A 22,218-nucleotide genomic window follows, 5' to 3' on the forward strand; every position below is an offset into this window, starting at 1 on the left:
GTTAAAGTACAGGAGAATCGCTCAAAAATTATGATTACCTTTTATAGAAAATTTTGTAAGAGAAAAAAAATTATTGATTTTACTCGATAAGAATAATTAAAAAAGAGTTTGTATATTCAACAAAGTTTATGTCCATCCAACATAGCAATATGTATTGATTTCAAATTTAAAAATAATTATAATTACGGCGAATTTAAAATTTAGCCTTTCGTGGTGTTTTAAAAACCGTCAGGCACTTTTCGCCAATCAGTCCACATTTAGTTGTGCTTGGTATCACACGTCATCGACTCTCCAAAGTCTCGACTCCTCATCAACGTACATCCGGAAAACCGGAAAATAAAGGTAATCAAATTATGCATGTAAAATATAGCCACTGTAACTATTAAAATAAAGCGTTCATTGTTTTCAAATTTACACGATTCTTTTTTTAAATTTACAATTAATAGGAGAAATTTCTTGTGATTGAAAATGCCGTTGTCCAATTCCGATTTAATCGTTCGTAATATTTTTAAAATGATTTAATAATCTCTTATACATAGCTAACATTTTCTAAAATAGGCGTGTGACAGTATACGAATATTTCACCAATAATCTAAAAATCTGGCTGATAACATTTTAAACATATCATTTTGACTTTGCTCGAGTGGTATATCCTCATAGTGTAACGTACACAGTCCATCCCGCGCAACCAAAACAATAACAAACATCAAATTCAAAGTTCAACGACAAAGTTCGCATTCGTTAGGAAATTCTCCGACTCAAAATCGAACTTTTCGGAAGTAGTGATAAAACTACGCGAATCAACAGTCTAATCACACAGTTTTTCAGAGTCCCAAGGGATTGACGCAAGAAAAGAAAAATGAATACGTGCCTAGACCTAGTGGTGGACGTCCTCGCGGGAATCGATATAATGGAAACACCCGCAAGCGTCATGAATTCGGCGGACCCTGTCATCCCCGTGGACGAAGAGAAGAACTTCAAGGACTACTGGAAAGACCTCGAGATGAACAAATTCAGCTCCCTCTGGAACGAAGTCCCGGATAGCCCGTCTAGCGTCCCCAGCGACGAGGCTACTCTCAAAGATGCCAAAGTACCGGTGGTCACAACAAAGCCGGCTGAGCTGCTAAATTTGCCGCAAACGTGTTGGGACAGCATATCGATGGCCGAGAAATTGCACGGGCCGCGGATGAATTTGATCCGGGCAAGGAAGGAAGTCACGATCGGCGAGGTTCTGATGAAGTCGCGGTTTGGCGCGGTCGACGATGGCTGGAGGAGGGACAGGAGCGAGTCGCTGAGCAGCGGCTACGAGAGCGACTCGCCCTCGCCGTCCGCGTCTCTGTTTAGTCTTATGAACTTGGAGGTCGAGCTGCCCGCCTTTCCGATAATGCCGCTGTCGCAGCTGGACAACGTTGTGTATCAAGATAAAAAGCAGGACGCATCAAAGTTAATGCCGATGTTTAAGGTGCACTATTATTATTTTTTTTTTTTTCCGTGTCTTCGTTCATTTATTCATGCAGATCTATATTTTTTTTTTTTTTTTTTTTGACAATTGAATGGCGAACTTTAACTTTTTTTCTGTGATCAATAAAAAATGTCTGTAGGTCGTTTAATGTAATTAAATGAGTACACATTTATAAACTGTAAGTATTTTAATATTTAGGAGAGAAGCAGGTACTCCGTCGTCAAGCCTGAAAATCGAGAAACTCTAAATTTGGATATGCACCTGAGCCCCTACCTGTCAATATGGGAGACGATTGCCGAGTCTAGAATCCCTGGGTACCCCAGTAAAACTAACATTGTAAGTCAACCTAATAATACTTGGGCACAACGGATACCTTTTTTTTACTTTTTTTTAAATATAACTTTTTGCTTGAATCGTAACGTAATATTTATACTAAAAAAATTTTGTTTATATACTATTTATAATATAGTTCTGAAGAAAAATCCTTTTTCAGTAAAAACAATGTATTAGAATTGAAAAGAAAGAACAATTTCGAAATAAATATCATAAAAAAAAGTATTTGAAAAACTGTTTAGACATCTAATTTCAAATACTTAACAATAAACTTTTATACGTGAAATACATTTCAATGATCTTCTACGAAAAAAAACTTTGGCTCAACGTTATATGGCAATTAGTGATGAGTAAAAAATTTTCTCAGAAAAAAACTTTATGAAAGAAGAAATTTTTTTTTTTATAATTATTAAAAGACTAAAATAATTGTATCCAAACTCAATAAATTAGAAATATAAAAAAATGATAATTTAATGAATGATGTTTCAGTTTATGGATGGATGCGATGCGTGTAGTTTTGGTGACGTTTATCTCACATTGTACTCCAAGCACAACAGAGCCGACAATGGATGTGGACAAATAGATTACAGCAAAATGAACTTGACGGAATGCAGTCAGGCAACGGAGGTGCCGAAAAATAAGGCAATCTGGTCGTATCCATAATTTTACTTGGTTTTTTATTTTTTTTGTTTCGCGATTGACTTCTTGAGTTGTTGTCTCAGTTGGATACATGAGATAAGTATAGCATCGATCGAACTATTACAAGTTATATACTGGTTTCCAATAACTAATATTTCTATAAAATATTTTTTTACGGGCTTAACTCCGGTTTTGATAAAAAATGGGTGGTCTTTTTTTTCAAAATTGGATGTGGGCTTTGCTCTGAGTAGGAAAAGTTCACATCTGATACTCATCCAACCAGGGCAAGTACAAGGAGTGCCTAGGGTATGCTTCGCAGATCTCTAGGGTACGGTGGTGTCCTGATAGATATGAGCCACCAGATATGAGATCTACTATTGATTAATGATAGACGAAAGACAGTTGTGTAATACTAGGTACTATTTGTTGACTTACTGTGACGGTCTTGAAAAATAGAATACAAGATGTAATATTATAAAAATTAATAAAACGTATTTTGTAAGAAAAAAAAAATAATGAAAACGTTAGTGAACTTTTGTGAGCTAGTAAATAATTAAATCGGAATTTCTTCGATAAAAAAAGAAAAAAAAATTTAGTTACAATTATTACACATGCAAGTATTTTTTTTAGAGGTCGTTCGGTATCAAGATATTTTTTTTTTAATTTTAAATTAATTTTTAAATGTTTTTTTTTTTTTTTTTTTTTTTTTTCATATAGCTAATTTGGCGTTTTTTGTCCTTATTAGTTCAATTTTTAATGGCAGTAGAGTAAACGTGTTTCGTATACCTTGTAACACATTTTTATCAATTTACTTATAACCATGTAATGTTATTTTATTTTTTATTTTGTTTTTTTATAATTTTAAATAAATTGTCTTAATTTGTGTTATTTTCGATGGTATTTCAGCAGCATGACTCTTATACAAATATTTATTTTTTATATTATTAAAAACTGCAAGTATATTTAAAAACCCATGTTGATGTAAAACTATTATACAGAACAATAAAATATTTTAATTACATTTGACAAATGAAAAATTTTTAATCTTAAAATTTCTTTACCCTACTAGTCACTACTTATTCCACTTATCATCATCGAAATAATAAAATAAAAAATACATAATTATTTAATTTTTCTATTCATAAATAACAATTGAATAAACAATATGTACAACTTATTAACACATCCGTATGATTTCTCGTACATGCTCCATCACTGGACAAAGATAAAAAATAAAGAGCAAAAGTACGCGTACACCAGGCGCGCGCGAAAGAGAGGACGCATAATACAGGTAGTGGGAGGAGAGACACGCGCGCGCTACCATTATTGTTGTTACGGCTGGCGAGAACAATCGGCCCGTTCTTTCTACTCCTCCCCTTCCACAGAGTCCACCTGAATAGGGTGCACCGGCATGCACACAATGTATCTATTCAGGTGCGACCAGGGGTGCTCAGACCGCCGCGATCAACCACTCGATTTTTTTTTTCTATTTACGTCCCTACCGATTTTTTTTTTATAGCTATTTTAGTGATCTGATGGGCGAACGGGTTACTCGAAACAATGAGGAAGGGAGAAGAGGATCGAGTGATGTGTGCCGTGGTCGAGGAGCTCCGTTGTCACTTGATCGATCATTCACGAGTGTGCTTGCAATCTAGGCTGTTAACTGCATAATAGCCGTGTAGATTCGAGCTCAAAATTATACACTTCAAGCGACGGAAGATCGGAGGGAGAATAATGTTAATTTTTAATGATACATTTTGAAGATCGGTATGACATGAGTCGGAAAAAAGATTTTTCCGCCCTCGGGTGGTTTTGGGAGGCTGGTACTTCCTCGAGCGAAAAAGCAGTTTTCCGGAACTCGTTCGAAAAGTCTCCTTTACGAACCTCGTTACGTCCCTCGCCTTCGGCTCGGGCCGCAAACCTCTCGGTTCGCAAACAGAGACTTTTCAAACTCGTAGGAAAACTACCATTTTCACTCAAGTCTGACAATAAATATTCGATGAAAAGATAGTTACGGACAAACCAGAGGCTCCCGAATCGGTTAATCGAGATTCACGCAAAAGTCCTAAAAAAGATACCGCACGAGCAATAATCACGCGTTGCGGAAGAGTCACGATCGCGTTGTCAATCGTGATACCCCGACTTCAAAGATCCAAAAATCGTTCCCAATCAGTGGAATTCCCCGCCATCATCGGTACTGATCAACTCCCTCGCCCCTTTGTTTTTCGCATTGTTCTGCACGTGAGCTCGCGCTCTCGTATAATACGAGCGCGCCCGCACTCTCTCGGTGACACCGCCATCCGAGACTGCGATGAGCTTTTGAGGGCAAGTGCAGCTATATACACGGGAGAGGATAAGGGGAGACGTGAGGTGTACCGTTGTTGCTGTACTATATGGGCACTTTGTTCAATGTGTGCTGGGAGATGGCAAAAATATCGTGTGTGGTCCGTGGAGGGATGTTTGATGGGAGAATCGGCTAGATCGGTATGGCTGGGGGACTGTTAAACATCGGGACGAGCTTTTGCCTATTGTAAAAAAAATGTATTATTACAGTATATACCTAAATTTTGACGATTTATGGATTACGGATTTTGCATGTTAAACGTTTCTTCTTCAAAGGGATGATTTTAATAATGAAAAAGAGCCAAAATGAAAATATTGACGCCTTTGTATCACAATTTTCAAGGACAGACAAAGGTATTGTCCCAGATGTTGAGATAATTACATCGTCTTAATTTCGTCGCAAAGCAAGCTTTGTGATGGTCGCATAACCAAAATGATGTATTTCAGAGTAAAATAAAATTATGAAGATTTACCAGATAAATGGTACGAATCAAAATATAATTTTTTAAAACTGAAATAATCAAAATGAGACTTACCTTTTGTACATCGAGGAGGTGCCAAAGTTAGGTCATGGTATTATTATGTTTATACATTACGTTGTAAATTAAAAACATTGAATACTGTGAGAGAGAAAAAAGAAAATACCAGGGCAGTGCACGTGAAAACAAAGGAAAAGAAATAGATAAAATTTGGTAACTCAAGAGATTAAGTCGGAGAAGAAGAGGAATAAAGTAAAAGCGGAGGGCGAGCGAAAACGGGAGGAGGAGGAGAGTGATTTTCGCGAAAAAGAGGTCTACAGCGGGGGGCGCGTGCATGGAAGAAAGAAAACAAGGAAAGGACAATATCGACTGACAATGGCTGGAGGGTCGTACAGTGGCTGATGCGCGCCAAAGTGCGGGTGCACACCACACGCGGGGGGAGGGGGGGAGGAGAAAGCAAAAAGCACGCGAGAGACAGAGAAAGAGGGCACAGAAAGAGAGGAGCGCGCGGCGGAGGTTGAATAGGAAGCGGCACAATGGACCTCGGCGCTGGTGCACCCCCCCCACCGCCCTGCTCAGCCGCCGCGGAGGTGGAGGCGTGTGTTATCAAATGGGTTCCTCATTCACGTACTCTATTCTACTTCGCCCCTGCTACTACCCCCGGCCCCTCTTTCTCTACCTGTGTGTCTGTTGTACTTATTCATACCAGCGAAGCTATTGTGCGTCCTCGTCTATGTATATGATGCGCGCGTGTGTTGTGTATTATGCGTGTTGTGCCGAAGCCCAGAGCGCGAGAGTTTGGCTCAGTAAAGAGAGGACGCGATGGAACGTGTCACGATGCGCGAGGCATCCTTCTCCCTCCCTCTCTCTCTCGGCGTCTATTTTGTCTCTTCTTCCATGTATGATATAATATATGCATATACGTGGCATGTAAGTACTTTTCGTTCTACTCTTCGAGCTTCTCTGGAGGTGGGTGTATGCATGGTGTTCTATGCACGTCACTTGCTACTGTCATCCAGGATGGACAATCCGTCACATCGGTGTATAGGCGCATCTTTTTTTTTTTTTTTTTTTTTTTTTTTTTTTCAGTAACTAAGAGTAAGTAAGTACACAGAATGAAAAGATTCATCGAATAGACCTCGAAAATAAATTCCACTCCCAACATTATCATATATATATAAGATGCCTGCGGTTACTGCAAAATGCCCGTATAGTAGCGCGAGCTGTAGTTATAAAAGATAAGGGAGGGGGCCATAAGATTATAGGGAGAAGCTATTGAAAAGAAAAAAAAGGTAATCGGTGTACAGAGACCCCATGTATATTGCAACTAAAAGAGAGGGAGCCAATCGACTTTTAAAATGTAATGGCACCTGAAAGAAGTACGTTACGCGTGAGCTATATACGAGTCAGTATTACACTCGTCTGTCTCTCTTTCCCTTTATATTACTCATGTAGGCACACAAGAACGAAAATGGTCCCTCGACGATCATATGCCTATACGTACACACATAATGGATACATTATAAATGAAGGGCAAAATAGTGATTAGCGTGTTGAATAATGGCGCAGAGTACGAATACCGAAATACCTGTGAACCCATGTAGTCGTAAGGTCTCTCATCTTTTTCGTGTGGACGTAAAAAAACGCTGCCAAACGAGGGGACGTGTATACATAAAATGTAAGTCGACTAGGATGGTCGTATAAGTTGCATGGACGAGCGAAAACTGTATACATAAATATATAGGTAACATCGAGCCATAATGTGATGAAAGAAGTTGCACGTGTATACATAAAACTCGCGTAAGCGCGCTCAATACGTCATTCAGCCGCGAAGAATACGAGCTCGTTCCCGACCATTTTGCCCTCCAGAATAGGAGGCTTCAAAAGGAATTAAGGATTCAAAGGCGCGCTCACGCTTATAGGTACACACACTGCTCTTGCGCAAGCACACAAATGCAACATGTACCTGCACAGCATCGAGCGGCATCGAGTATACGAGGCTTCTGTTTTTTTGAGCCATCGTGGCCTTTTTTCTCTTTACGCTCCGATCGTAAGTATCATTCGTTCCAACTTCAATTGGGTATGTAGGGTTGAATAATTATTTTTCCAATGCAGCAGCCCTCCTCGGGTGTTTCCAAAAAAATCATAGCCCTGCTTTATTTTTTTTCCTTTTTTCGGGGCCATAAAACATCGCCAAACCCACCGATCCGTCTGCAGCATATGCAACGCCCTCATGCCTGTTCTATCATCCCTTATGATTCGGGATGAATTTTTGTCGATTCGGGAGCACCGATTTCCACTGTACGTCCATAAGTACTGGCTCTCCCCTAACACCCTCCGTTAGCCACGCAAATCCACGCGCCGTGACAAATGGGTGCCGTATTCGCCCGTGTGCCCTCTCTTCTTGAGCGTATCAAAAAAATAAAAAAAATAATATATTGGTTAGCATGAAAATGCACGGGTATAGAGAGAGAAAATAGATGAAAAAAGCGCGGGGAAAGCGTACAGGGAATTGTTCTGCCATTGTCATTCATGAGTACAATATCGTTGGTCATGTGCGCGTACACGTATAAAAAAGAGAGAGAGAGAGAGAGAGAAAGGAGCGATTGCTCTTTTATACGTGTTTCGTTCGATACGTGGGGCTACGGGCGCACCATACGTTTAATGAGCTTAAGAGCGATTACTCACCCCAAAGTGTGCAGTCCATCCATTTTATACGTGTGTGTGTGCACATTTGTGCGATGCCAATAGATTGTTTGCTCGGATGAAGAACTGCTCTCGTCTCGCACCTGCGACAGGAATATGTATCATTAGTTCGATGAAAGAAGTTTATTGTTGGGTGGATTTGTACGGAGTGTTTGTTAGAATGGTTAATTGGACGGATATTTTTGTGATGCGTTGGCCGCATACGGACAGGAAATTGATAAATTTTTGATTTATCATCGTTTTCCCTCTACTGTCATTCATCAATAAATTCGAGTGTGCTTGATCGTAATATACATTTTCCTTTTTCAAGGATCGGGGGGGGGGGGCGAGCATTAATCAATTGAAATTCGTGCATGATAATAAATCGCTACATTTGTAAATTACTTACACATTTGTTATTCGTGATTGAAAAAAATTTTTTTATTTGTTACTTCAATCTACAGCGTGTGACTCAAAAGTTTTTTACTTCAAATCTTGTTATTGATTGGTTATTTGATATTTAATTCTGAATTGAAACTGCAGGTTTTAATGAGAAAATTTTCATCATACATGGTCGTAAAGTTTTATTGAATTCGATGATGGATAAATCTAGGTGTATTAACACTTGTTGCACTGAATTTGTAAAATTAAGGAGATCAAAGCTTCTTACTCCAATATTACAGTCATCCTGTACTTGTATAAATATGTTAAAATCTTTATGGTTGTTTGTAATTAAATTTTTGTTCAACCAGGAACCATACGTAGGATTAAAGATTTGTACGCATCAATTAGGTGATCATTTAATCATTAACTGAATTTTTTTACTGATAAATTTTTTAAGTAATGGGTAATTTTTTGAATGATAAATTAAAAAGTGAAAAAACAATAATGAGTTTTAACAAAAATGCGTCCTAATAGTATAATAAAAGTCTAATAATGGCCATTTGGTGCAACCCTACGTAATACGTGCTTTAACTAAATTTTATTAAGTCATAGATTTTTATCTTTCAATTTATCTATGGATTTTTTATTTAAAAAAATTACAACAGTTCCAATTGTGATTTAAAGACAATTTTCTTTTTTTTATACTGTACTTTACAAAATACTGTTCCACGCCTACAGACATACTTTGGACGATCGAGCAAATGGTACAAAAAAACTACTATTCTACTTTTGGCGGGTATAAGTTGTACTTAGCATCCACGGTACGAAATGTTCAATTTTTTTCAAGAATACCAATAAAGTATCAATGTTTTCGAGAAGAAGTTAATTTGACGTCTATACAGAGCTTCCTTTTCTTCGAAACAACAGTTGTGCAATTTCCAGCAGGAAAATACCGATACACCAGTGACCACCCGAGTTTTATGCATTCAGGGTTGAAAATTTGCTTGAAAAGAAAATCTCACCCCCACATTCTTAACACCCATGTATACAGTTGACGGGTTTCTCCTTCATACTCGGCGACATCGACAACAATAACAACTCGGGGCCCCTTTCAAATCCGCGTCTGATGATAGATCAATGCACGTACACGCGCACACGTACACACGTACACAGAACAAAAAAAAAAAAAAAAAAAGATCGCAAGCGAGCCAGCGAAAAATAAAAAAGGAAAGAGTGGGAGTTGTTCGCTCTTATCGGCAGTTATCGGTCCGTGATGTCACACAATAGGGCAGACAATGCGCGGGCCACAATACGTCCCCCTCGCGATCTCTCTCCCTCTTTCTCCTTCTTATATTCTTTCGTCCCCTTCCCCCTCAACTTAATAAACATAATAGCTGACTGGGCCATCCCCGTCCTCCGCAACGCTGCGGCCACAATAAGATCAGTTCTGCGAGATAGCAAAGATATGACGACCTCGACGAGAGAGAACAAGAGGAGGAGGAGAAGGGGAAGAAAAGCTTGACTCTCACTGCTTCTTCTTCTTTCTCTGCTCCATTGTGCTGCTGGTGCAAGCTCTCTCGTCTCCCTTTACTTCAACTTTTGCAGTTCCGAATGGATTATTTCGACAGACGGCCCGATTTTTTACGGATAGCTATGTATACATTTTTTTTTTCACGCGATAGTTCGAAGGACTATTCTTAAGCTTTGCGTGTTTTTATACAATCTGCGATTAGAAACGAATTTTTTTTTTTTTTTTTTTTTTTTACAAGATACAAAAAAGCAGATGCATCCATTTGTTCAATTATACACGAAAAATTTAATAATCAATAGACACAGTAACCTTGTACAAACGAGGTATTATAATATGTTGTCAAGAATAATTTTTTTTTTTTAAATTGAAAGCGCAATAAAATCGCTCGGTACAAATATGATATATTGGTAATAACCGTGGTCTGTAAAGAGATAAGTCAGATACAATAAAAGATAGCCGCATGAAGAGTAACCAATGAAGCAACGACAGGGATATTGTCGTACGGTGCCGTGGAGCGAACAGCAGTTACGACTCATTAAAATGGGACGAGAGGGGGGGGAGGATTTAAAGTCGACTGATCTCTCATTTCTATTCATTATGGATGTAATTTATTCAAAACTCAGATTGATTCCAACATTTACGAGACGAGGACAGTGACAATTTTTCCTTGTTGAAAAAAAAAAAAAAAAAAAAAAAAAACCTGTAATCACGCCATCAATCGTAAAGGGGGAAAAAAATTACCATTCATCGAGCCTGCAAAGCCACAAGTCACGCACGCACTCGTCGTCATATCAGGCAGCTCCTGCCAACAATAGCCCGAACATCGTAATTAAATCTCGGGGCATGGAGAATGCGTTAAATCTCATAAGTCACGCTGGCGGTGCTCCGCTGAAATATACGTATAAAAACGATGCTGCGGGGGGATCCTCCCACACCACCACCACTCTACATTTTTCCCCTTTCGGTACCCCCTGCACTTACTACACGAGTCACATACACCCACACATGCGCCTAAAATGCCTGTATGTATACTATGCGCGTGCATCTCTCTCGTATACAGCTAGATAGTCCATGGAGCTTAACGGGGTTAACGCATCATCGGCTTCGCTATTATGATTACCCCAACTTTGGTTGTGAGTCTCTCTGCGGCTGTGTAAACTCGAGCTCGGAATATCATCAGCTGATGTGTAATCGGGGGGCTGCACGTGCTTTTCTCCCCTGGGCACATCGAGTACCCTCCACGATGCCTTTAATCTATACAGTTCTACAGAGTTTTAATTATTTTGGTAAACAAGTCATTCTCGCGTGAAAACTGTACTGTTGAATAATATTAATTTCGTACAATTTCGCATAAGTATCGACACATTCAAAAAATGCTCTGGAGTATATAGCAAGATTATTCACATTTACCATACCATGCGAATTATCATCACTGCATCAGCATGAAAAACAAAAATTTCAAACCTCGAAGCGTCGAAACAATCAATTTGAAGAGCACAAACTTCCTTACGAGTGCCGTTGGAAGAAAAAAAAATTCATCTCTAGCCGCGAAGTACCTATCGTGTAGAAGTATAATATACGCATTTATATGAAAACGTACACCCGCAATCGTGCGCCGCCCCTTCACCGCAGAGAGACTTGCACCCAAAGCCTGGAACAATATGCCCACGACGCGATCTGCTCTCCCCCTTTTCCTACTACAAGCTTGAATACATATGTATAATCACCCCTGCAGCCCGACCACGTGCCGGTATCGCTACAGCGCCCGTCCCATTGAAACACAAAAAAGAGATAAAGGGGTGTAATACAGGGGGGGTGGCGAAGGGAGCCAGAGAGTGGGACCACATCGAGAAAAGCGGTCAGGCAAGCATTATTTCGAGGCCTATCTTTTCCTTTTCGCTGTAATTTATAAAAGGTATACACACCTACGCCTTTGAGTTTCCCTGCAATATAGTAGGTAACGAAGCAACGAGTGTTTTACTAATTTTTTTTTTTTTTTTTTTTTTTTTTTCAAGTAAATACACACATGAACAATAGACGGTGGCCAAATTCGCGTGTGTACGAGCTGAGAAAACAATATCAACCCTTTAATGAACTCGGTAAAGCTCCTCCCCCTGCCCGATAAGCCCACATCCGAGTCCATGTACGGCCCTGCGAGCATTACGCAACACTTAATTACGTCGGCAGATGCTGCGACAATGTGTCGTACTATCTCGAACTGGTTATCGAGGCCTGTAAATCACTCGGAGCCTCCTCTCCGACGCTGAGTACATTGTATTATACGCACGCGAGACGACTGCAGGGATGACGGCTGCGATTGCGCGCCCGTTGTCTAAGCGACTTGTCTCACCCTCCCCTCTTTTTGCTTGGTTGGTTCTGAGATGTTTGTTTGCACGTATATATACGCCGCCGGGGGATGATTGTTTTGAGGGGTATGAGATCGTATATATTGTGTACCGTGGAAATTGGCAGTCTTGGTGTCTTTAATGGGCTGCCCGATTGTGCGTGCACGGTCGGACCGGCGCGTGAATATCAAATGAGGCCGATTGTCGATGTCTCAACAGTGTATACGATTTAGAAAAAGGGGTGGAGGAGATTTTTTTTTTTCAATAAACGTAGAGCGCACGGTGACGAGAAGGGAATAAGAAGTGAGGGAGACCAGTGGCTCGTAATAAACTATTGAAAGGCAACTGATGGTGAATGAAAAATCAATGGCTATGTACCGAGGGGAGACCACCGCTTTTTTAAAAAATACGACTGATTGATGCTCTGATTTTTTGGACAATTTACGGGTGTTTTTTTTTTTTTTTTTTTTATTATTTTTTACTTGAGTGGCGTTTGATTTGGTAAACAAAAGTCAGAGCAACGCCGCGGACGGGCAAAAAGTAAAACCATTTACGTGATCTAAAGGGCGGCTGAGAAGAAAAAAGGAAAGATGCAGCTAGTATGTGATATAAAATGTACACGTCTAAAGAGAGACGGTGGATAATGCGTGGCGTATATAACTTGAAAGGCGAGGTGGCATGGCAATCGGGGGTAAAAAGGGGAGGGGGTGGAGCAGTTTGGGTGAATGGAATATTATTGGGGCATCCTTTCACGCGCGCGGAAGGAAACGCCAGGAGACCTCATCTAGGGGGGGTTACCGGCTACTGCTCCACGGACGCGTGCACATATACATCTCCTTCGCCATTCCTATTGAATTGTAGCACATCAACCGGTCACGTGTGTGTATACGACCGTATACGGCTTTTCGCTCATGATTTATCGCGCAGCTTTCAGCGCTCTCCTCGTCGTCTATTTTTCCGACTCTGAAAGCCCGCAGATTGATAAAAGAAAAAATAATGGCCAGAGGGGCGTAGATCTGATATACATGTATACGTATACACGCGAAAGCTCCTCCAAAGACTTTGGCAGTCGCGAGTGAGATGCTTTTCTCCTTCTTCGACTCTGAGTTTTTTTTGAGATTACATGCCCACCGAGTTTTCTTTTGTTTTGTCCCGAATGGAAAAAGAACGAAATGTTTCGTCAAAGTTTCCCTTTTTTCTTTTGTCGTCTTTACGAAGGCAAAGAGCTTTTGCTCGTGATGATTATTATTATTATAATTTTTTTTTTTCTAGTGCATCAGGTGGACTGTGTTGCATATTCGTGACGGCTCTCGGGTGTTGAAACAGGAGACAAAGAAAACTAATCCACCGAAAAATCAATCGAACTGCGTGTCGGGGAGCAAACCACGCTTACCCACTGCCGGGAGGAGAAAAAAAAAAGAGACGAAATGAAACGCAGCTTTCGCGCGTAGACAGACAGAAGAACCAAACGCGGAGGGAGAGCGCAGCAGTGAAAAGAGCCGCGTGCGGTCAGACGCGACAGCAGCAACTACCCCCCTGCCTCTCTTTCTCCGATGCTCACTCGTTTGCTCGTCACTTGGAGGCTCCTCCGGTTCTTCGCTCCCGGGGCGCGACAAAAAGAGCGAGGCCGAAGCCCACACGCGCGGCCAATAACTTTAATCAGGGATGGAAGTATAGAGCCTTTGCAACCCTTTTTCGTGGCGGCGCGTCGTCCGGGGGCACATACAGGCGAGGTGCGGGAGAGATAGAAATAGGAAAGGGGGAGAGGCGGCGAGTGCGCTGCGTCAACGCGAAGAATGGGAGATGAGGATGTAGCCCGTGAGTATCGGCATTGTTTCCAAACAAAGCACCCAACCCCCTACCCCCCACCTCCTCTGGCCTTTCATATACACGACCACCACCTACCCCCTTGCTACCTCACTTTTCTCTCTTACCAACACCGTGTACACGACTACCACCACCACCACCACCATTACTGCTGCTGCTACCGTTGCCCGTTGCCAAGTAGAGGCTCTGTACACCTCTGTGTGTGTGTGTGTTGCTATATAGGTACGAGACGAGCTGCTGCGAGCGGCTTTTCAGTCGTTTGACACGCAAAGAAGTCAGGCCGAGCGCATTGTGGGCCGTGGTGTATGCCCTCCCTCCTACCATTGTTGCATCTCATCCACATCCTCCTGCCCTGATAATATATACACGTGCGCACCCCCAAACATCCATTCCCGAATGTATACGCAGCCTCGCGCGTCTTTGTATCTATCTCTTTCTCCTCCTTTCCCGTACCCTGTCGTCATCTTCGGCTCTAACGCGGCCGGTGCTGTTCGACGCCTCGCGGGCACGACGGCTCCTTCTTTCAAAACGCTCGCGTATACGTGTGTATTATAGATCTCGATTTTTGCACAGCTTCAAAGCTCGTCGACTTTTGCTCTACGGTGCGTCGATGTATGGAGTTGTCGACACTTTGGGAAATTAATACTTGAGCAAAGATAATTTTTGTTTCATGATTATGTAGCTTTGAATAAATATTCACAGTTGAAGTCGGCTTTCTTACGAATCGGTGTAAAATTTACTTTTTACGTTTACAGGAAGGCCACCTTTAGAAGCGAAGCAGCGCTACAGTGCCCATTTGAACTGAGGGAGGTTTTTGCCAAGCTCTCGCTATCATGCGTTTAAACTGAGGATGCTCTTACACCTAACATGAAATACAATGCAAAAAAGACACGTCTTATTTTTAATATTTTTACAAACGTCGGTGGTATAATGTATTATTTACATAATTATTATCACGATTGCGATTGAAGATAGTAAATATGCTAGCAATAATTAAAATGTTAAAATTTTTTTTTCGTTTCAATGGCTTTTACCAAACGATGATTGATAAATTTTCAGATCGCATGATGGTCAATCAAAGCTAGAATATCATTATAGAGCACGCTACGTTTGACTTACCACTACCCAGAGATATTTTACGGTTTAGATGTAAAATAATCTATAAAAGCCTTTGTAATAAAAGTTTCGTAAAAAAAAATACCTAAAGATAATTAGTTACCTCAATGATTACTTATTTTTCAATTACAATACTAAAATCAAAACAAATATATGAAAAATAAGTTTAGTATCTCGACAAATTTTTGTTAAACGTTTTAAACATTTGTGATCGATGACTAATTTATGACGACACAAACACTGTGCAAAAATATCGCGAAATCATATGAAAATTCATAGTTTGCCACAGACGCAAACCTTTTGAAAACGAAAAATTAAGAGAATAGCGAACAAAAAGAAAAGAGGGAAACGATGAGTCTCGAAAAAAAAAAAAAAAAAAAAAAAAAAAAAGAGACCGCACTCTTACACGCGCGCGCATTTATTCATCCATTCATCCATTCAGCCAAATATAGAGTACATGCACGAGTGACAAGACAAAAGCTAAAGCACGACTTTTCAGTAGCACACATTGAATGCGCACACAAGGACTGCTGAAAGCTATACATTCTATAGCTGCCCGAATTGTCATTTTGCGTCAAAGAAAGAGGTGATGTAAAATGCAGAACTGATGAAAGAAAAAGAGGCAAAAGGGAGTGAATTGCAAAAAAGACTTGCTGCATTATCATTATCGTAAGTTTGAAAAATTTGGCTTGCTATGTCGACTCATATTTTTAAATTTTGCACTGAAAAACAGATTTTCTTGCAAAAGGTGCAAGCAAACGTCCAAAGTTAAAAAATAAAATAAATGAAAACGCCCAAGGTAAAAAAAAAAAAAAACTTTTACGCATTTGGAAAATGATATGATATCCAACAAATGGGCTGGTACAAAGCAGTTGTTTGTATGATCATATCATAGATAACTTTTCTCAAAGATCCCAAATGTATAGGTTGTACGTCAACCCGAAGCAAATAGTCGCACAAAGGAACTATATGAGCTATGTTAATCACTGCTAGTTCCTCAAAACTTGTAGTCGTGCTCGTGTGCTTGTTCATTACTTATATCTCTGTATGGCTCAATTTCTTTCTTGGATTACAGGCCACTAATTCCCTTATCCGGTTCAAACTCTCCTAAGCATTGCAAGAACGCTGTTTGGCGATCTATCACTCAAGTATTACCAATACGATTCCGATCATTTTGTATATTTTCTTTTACCAGGAAGCAGATAGATTAGATAGCGTAAAACTTTCTCTTTGCCTTTTAAGTTTTAAAATATAATGTATACACAATATCTACATGAAAGCTGCCCTAATACAAAAGTAATGCGGCAAATTTGCCAAGAGATAAAATCACAATTATATAGGAAAGGGCAGCGATTTTTGAAAATCGACTCGTATCGGCTTTATCTAACTTTTGGTACCTATATAGATTGAATATCACTTGTCCCGTAGAAATGCATTACTTTCTCCCATTACATTCTTGTTAAATACGTAATTATTGTACCACTCTACGGCAGGTGTTAACGCTGGCGTTTGCATGAATTAGCCTAGCTTTCTTAAAAAAGCCCAAAGCACATTTTGCGCTACTGCAGCTTTTCCAAGATCACGCATGTGTTTCGGGGGAGGGTTGAAAGCACGCAAGGGTCTGCAGATACCCGGAGTGGTAGAACACTTTATTCCTCATCGTCCATCTCGAGGCCCTTTTCTCGCGACTGCTCGACCTCTTTTGACTCCGGTCTTTATTTTACATTACCGACGCGCAAAACCCTTCTCTCCTCTTCCTTTTTTTATTCTTTTTTTTTAGCAGCAGTACTCCTCCCTTTTCTTCTAACTCTCTTCATGCAACCGTCGCATTCTTTGCTCCTCTTGTCGTCGCGCTTGCCTTTGCTTGCTTTGCAACGCCTTTTCCCTCCCTCTCCCTGGCTCTCTTCTTCCCATTTCTATACGCCTTTTATTCGAAGCACTTGCTTCTCAAGACCATAGCCTCCTCGCAAGGATCAAGCTAATTACTACGCGTCTCACACCGATGTGTTTCATTTTATTTATTTTTTTTAAATTTCAGCTTTCATGAAAATCACGTGTTACTTCAATGCTGCTTGATAATCGTATATGTTATACGAGAGTCTATGCGAGGAGCTGACTAAGCCCAGTGAACAACATTAGTACGAGAGGGACAATGGGAGCGAAAGACACAGTAATATGCACGAGTCATCGGATTCATGTGTAAGAAAAGCGACTCGAGGAGATGAAAAACCGCGAGGATAAAGACACCAAGAGAGCGAACGACCGAAAGGAGAGAACAGGACAGGAGTCAAGTGTTGGCGAGAGGAAAAGAGACGGCGAAAACAAAGGGGGTGGACAAAGAGAGCAGGTTGATAAAGCGATGTACATTGTATGGAAGCGAGTCTAAAAAGAGTCGCGGGTGTACAGCACCGCGAGAGGGGACAAATGAAACATAGAAAAAGGCGTATTATATACCGTGTATAGGTGAGAGGGAAAAAAAAAAGATTATGTGCATGTAGGTGTATATGTTGTATACAACATTTACGCGAGTTCGCCCACTGTATGAGTACGTACATAGAAGAGTAGAGTCTGCGAAAAAGAGAGAGAGAGAGAGAGAAGGTGTGTGCACGTACACGCATACACACACACATGATGTATTCATAGACACTTTTGCTCACAAAGCGATATCCAGCCTCGTATACTCTTCTCTCTGGCGTCCGTCTCATTGTGTGATGTCGGGAGGAGGAAGAGAAGGAAAAGGGAGAGGAAGAGAGAGACGGGCGGGCGGAGGTAGGGTGGCCGATTGTCTTAGTATATAATGGTCGCGTCGCACAAAAGCGAGTACAATGCTAGCTAGTGCGCGCTAGCTCGATGTCTAACAATGCGAAGTGACGTCACATACAGTGAATGCGAGCAGCAGCCCCGTTCTGTATCTCTCTCTATATATATGACTATGCGGAGGAATCGCGTGGACCCCTCCATTTTTTTTTTTTTTTTTTTTTTTTTTTTCATGCCTACCCCCTTTTCTTCTTCGCCATTTCGCTATTATACTTTACGCGTGCGTGTACGCGCTCGAGCCGAATATAAAGGTACATCCTTTGCTTTCTTTTGGAGCTCGCGCGATGCTGCACTTGCTCGACCGGCCTGGCGCCACTTTGCGTTTTTGTGTACTCACTTACGCGCTCATCTTATCGTTGTTTGCCCGTGTGTATACGTGCTATGGTTGTGTAATGTATGCATTAGTCGAGAGAAGGACGGGGTAAGTACACGTGTGTATTGTCCCCCCGTTGATTCGGAGGGTACTTTGGCGCGGGATGCAATCGTTGTATACTTGTACAATATACATCGTTGCTGTAGGGATTTATTTTACAGAGTTTTGGAGGGGATGGTAATACTATACTTTGCATGTTGTATCGAATAAGAATGAAAGTTCGCTTTTGCCCAAGAGGCGCTTAAAGTTTATAGGATCGACAAAAACTATTATCCTTCGATTGATGATACTAGGTTGCGTGTATACATAGAAAATTTACCATTAGTTTTGCAAAAGTGTTATTTATTATAAACAATTCATTATACATACATTTGAAAGACCTTTTGCTACGTTTTCACATAATATTGTTGTGGTTATATACATAGATGTATGTATACAGAATATAGATCGAGTATCGAATCCAGAGGTCCCTGGATTACACGAGTCTGTCTTTCTATTGTCCAATTCTGCACACGATCATACATTTACACTTTATAAAAATTTTCTCTTCTTATACGTGTGTCAATAAAATACATACAAATAAAAATCAGAGTTATGTAAAAAACTTTTGGACAACAAAGTTAAAAAATTTCTTTCGCGTATAAAACAATGTACAATTCATCTGAATTTTCGTAAAATCTAGTTAATGGGCTTAATTTTTAATAAACGTCAATAAAGTTAAAATAAACGTTAATAGAATTAATAGACGAAAACAGACTTGATTTGACTGACACGCACATTGAAATTTTCGTAGATCACGAATTTCACCAAATTAAACGTACAAGCACTCGACACGGAAAACATCGAATCAAGTTACTTTCGGGCACATCTGTACGAAAATTTTCAGTACCTGCGCGAGATAGCATGACTTTGCCGGCGATTCACCAGTCTGTCGGGATTCAAACAAAAGCACAATTTAAAAGGTGACAGACTGGCCTTGCAGGTGCACAGGAATCCGGTATCACCTTTCTTATCAGCGGCTATCTTGAGATTCAAATGGTAATCGTCAAAGATTTTCTCGTAGAACGGATGCACCTGACGATGCAACTGTTCGTACGGGTGAATCTTGTACTTAGTCTGCGCGTACCACCACGGATCGCAACGATAGTGATCGTAAGCAGAGGCAGGGGTCTTCACAACCACTTTCATGTTTATGATGCTGCTGGTCGTTTCCAGTCGGTCTTTATTGAAGAAACGACTGACTTTTACCTCGTCTTCTTTGTCCCGGTAGTAGGAAAACAACTGATCGACCTCCCTACACACGTTACCGGATTTTTCGGGCACGTCTGTTGTTTTCGTTGCGGACGTGGTTGGTCCCCACCAAGATGCGCACTCCAGCGTGGCAAATCGAGGTCGCTGGTGATACATATCGACGACTTTTTTCTGCAATCAAGTCACAACGGGCGCGTGTTAGTTTTGAGCTTTTGAAAGTACTTATGTTTCTAAAAATGATTATCCCGAAAAAGAAAAGTAAACATTGAAAGGCTCCTAGGCGACAGTACGTTTGTGCCAAAAATATCATCGTAACAACAGAAAATCAACATACCTTGTAAGACGAGTAAAAATTCTGGTGACGATGATCCTTGAAACTCACGAGTGTCGAGTCTGCTACACACTTTGACGCAGGACGTTACCAAATGAACTGATACTCGTCAAATGATGTACAGCACATTTCCGCGCCATAATTTATACACCTAACCACGACTGGCTAATTGGTCACTTTGTTCGTTTTTAATGGGTGAAAATGGCGTTATGGATGACGAGTAACCGTAAGCTGGGAAAATCGGCTTTCACCATTATTGTAGTATAGGCAATCCAATGAGCACGAAATGGTTTGGATAACGAGTGTAGATTTCAGTTTTGTTGGATGTATGAGATAAGAAGTCAGTTTTTCGTGAGAACCCAAATTAAACCCAACATGTTAATGACGGAAGAATATTGTGTGAGTGAAATCATGGGCTGTTGTCGATATAGTTAACTAATTGTTGAGCGTATGACACATGTTTGTACCTGAAACTGTATATACTACACGCGATATCACCCGCATGATTGTAAGCGTTTATAAAATTACAACAATAGCACGGATTTTGTTTCCCTTTTTTTTACTGGCTTTGATTTTTACACAAAAAAGTTTTCATCCGATGCTCAGTTCGGAGCTGGTGAGTGATAAAACATCGCACGGGTCATTTATGTTTTTGAAAACTCTTGTTTTTGAATACTACTAACTGTATAACTACAAGAAACGCGCGCAACTACGTTTTCCAGATATCTTGAAATTCAAAGGTGTCACTAGTACAGGGTAGGGGAAAATTAGTGTGTCTTCGTGCTGGGAAATAAAGTTTATTCGCTATCATTTGCCGCGTAGCTTTCATCACAGCCGTGTGCACACCGTACGTTGGATTACATCACATTAATACGTAACTCAAGAGAGCAGATTTTATTTTTCGGTAAGATTCGCCGACATTATTTCTTAATTGCATGAATTTCACGAAAATAGCTTATGATTTTTGTTGAAAAAGCGCTTAGACAATCGTGCAAATATTTTAAATTTGCCGTAGCTTTGAATCTCAGAAGCTTCAAGTGCTCAAGCAAAAATCAATTAATTTCAAATAGTAACAGCATCGATTATTCGTCAACTGGACGAAAATGTAAGAGACAACTGACGACACGTGGCTTATTTTTTCAGAAATGCGCGAGAACAAGGGTGTGCCTTCCTTTCGCTCCAATCACCAAAAGAAGCGAGCTTTGGAGCACGTGCGCAGCCTCAACCAGATCGTATCCAACGTACAAGCTGTACTTCCATTTTTATGGGATGAAGATCTTGGAAAGGAAACCAGCCACGTACAAATACAACGGACGCAGCAACATCGTCAGCAACAATGGGAATATTTGTACAACATGCATGGTTCAGCCATCAGATGAAAGGACGTACAGCTTTGTAGCACAGGACTTGGGCAAGTTACTACGATACCCCCAAACTGTAACCTTTTGTTCTGTGCTCACGTTTTTGTTAATATTCGAAATTATTATTCTTTGCTCGTTTTAATTATTATTATTATTATGTATGCTGTTTTCAAGCTACATATATATTGCGTTTGCTCATAGGATTTCGCATCCTAGAAATTTTCACTTTATTGTGTATTTTTCAATTGTACTTTATCTTTGTAAACATTCGAGCAACCGTTGATTTCACTGATTTTGAAGGGTCGACTGATTTTTATTTCCATGCAAAAAAATGTTAGTTATAATTTTAATACCTTGCAAGCTTTAGTTTCTGTTCATTTTTAAATAGCATTTTTCACATACTATACGCTTATTCTTTTAAAAACAGACGAAATATACTTCCAGTAATTGTATTCAAATAAAACTATTATTTGAAAGTGAAGCATTAAACTGTGGATCTATTTATTTAGGTATTCACTAAACATAAGCATTATTTCAATTTCTCAAAAGCTCCAAAACTGTTGGAATTTATTAATGATTTTATAAAAATCATATGGAACATACTACGCTTAAAAACTATTATCATAAAAGTAAAACGAGTGCTGATAGTAATAGTTCCTATTGGAATTTAAACTTAATGTGTACAAGGAGTCACACGGAGTCACAGCTACTTACATTTAACACAAACCTAATAGAAACTCTAATTTAAAAGAGAAAAGTTGAAGTAGATATTTATACTTGAAGAAAAATTTTTGTAACTCGTAGGGATTTTATTAATAATACCTATAATTGACTCAATATTTTCATTGTTTGCAGTAATTTTATAAAAATTTCTGCAAGTTGCGCTTTAACACTGTGTAAGTGTATCCTGATCAATAGTAATAACATCTGCTATTTTTAGT

The 22,218-nt window shown here is 40.0% G+C and overlaps 2 protein-coding genes across 3 annotated transcripts; one reads left to right on the top strand and one right to left on the bottom strand.

Annotated features, from left to right (window-relative positions):
• The first annotated feature begins 242 nt into the window (after nt 1–242).
• Nucleotides 243–3,419, top strand: LOC106646673 (uncharacterized). 2 transcript variants are annotated; one of them, XM_089597335.1, is made up of 4 exons: nt 243–342; nt 821–1,462; nt 1,661–1,798; nt 2,285–3,419. In XM_089597335.1, the coding sequence occupies exons 2-4, from the start codon at nt 860–862 to the stop codon at nt 2,456–2,458; spliced, it is 915 nt and encodes a 304-aa protein (XP_089453461.1). In that variant the 5' UTR covers nt 243–342; nt 821–859; the 3' UTR covers nt 2,459–3,419. The 2 variants fall into 2 exon arrangements, with proteins under 2 accessions (XP_089453461.1, XP_014218259.2); XM_014362773.3 differs by having other exon boundaries at nt 829–1,462.
• Nucleotides 3,420–18,655: 15,236 nt separating this feature from the next.
• Nucleotides 18,656–20,598, bottom strand: LOC106646674 (uncharacterized). The gene is made up of 2 exons (XM_014362775.2): nt 19,920–20,598; nt 18,656–19,756 (listed from the first exon to the last, which is right to left on the bottom strand). The coding sequence occupies exon 2, from the start codon at nt 19,739–19,741 to the stop codon at nt 19,217–19,219; it is 525 nt and encodes a 174-aa protein (XP_014218261.2). The 5' UTR covers nt 19,742–19,756; nt 19,920–20,598; the 3' UTR covers nt 18,656–19,216.
• Between the last annotated feature and the right edge of the window lie 1,620 nt (nt 20,599–22,218).

The sequence above is a fragment of the Copidosoma floridanum genome, unplaced genomic scaffold (genome assembly GCF_036245765.1).
Source record: "Copidosoma floridanum isolate Cflo_tuat_1 unplaced genomic scaffold, Cflo_Japanese_pri ptg000032l, whole genome shotgun sequence".
Classification (NCBI taxonomy): Eukaryota; Metazoa; Arthropoda; class Insecta; order Hymenoptera; family Encyrtidae; genus Copidosoma; species Copidosoma floridanum.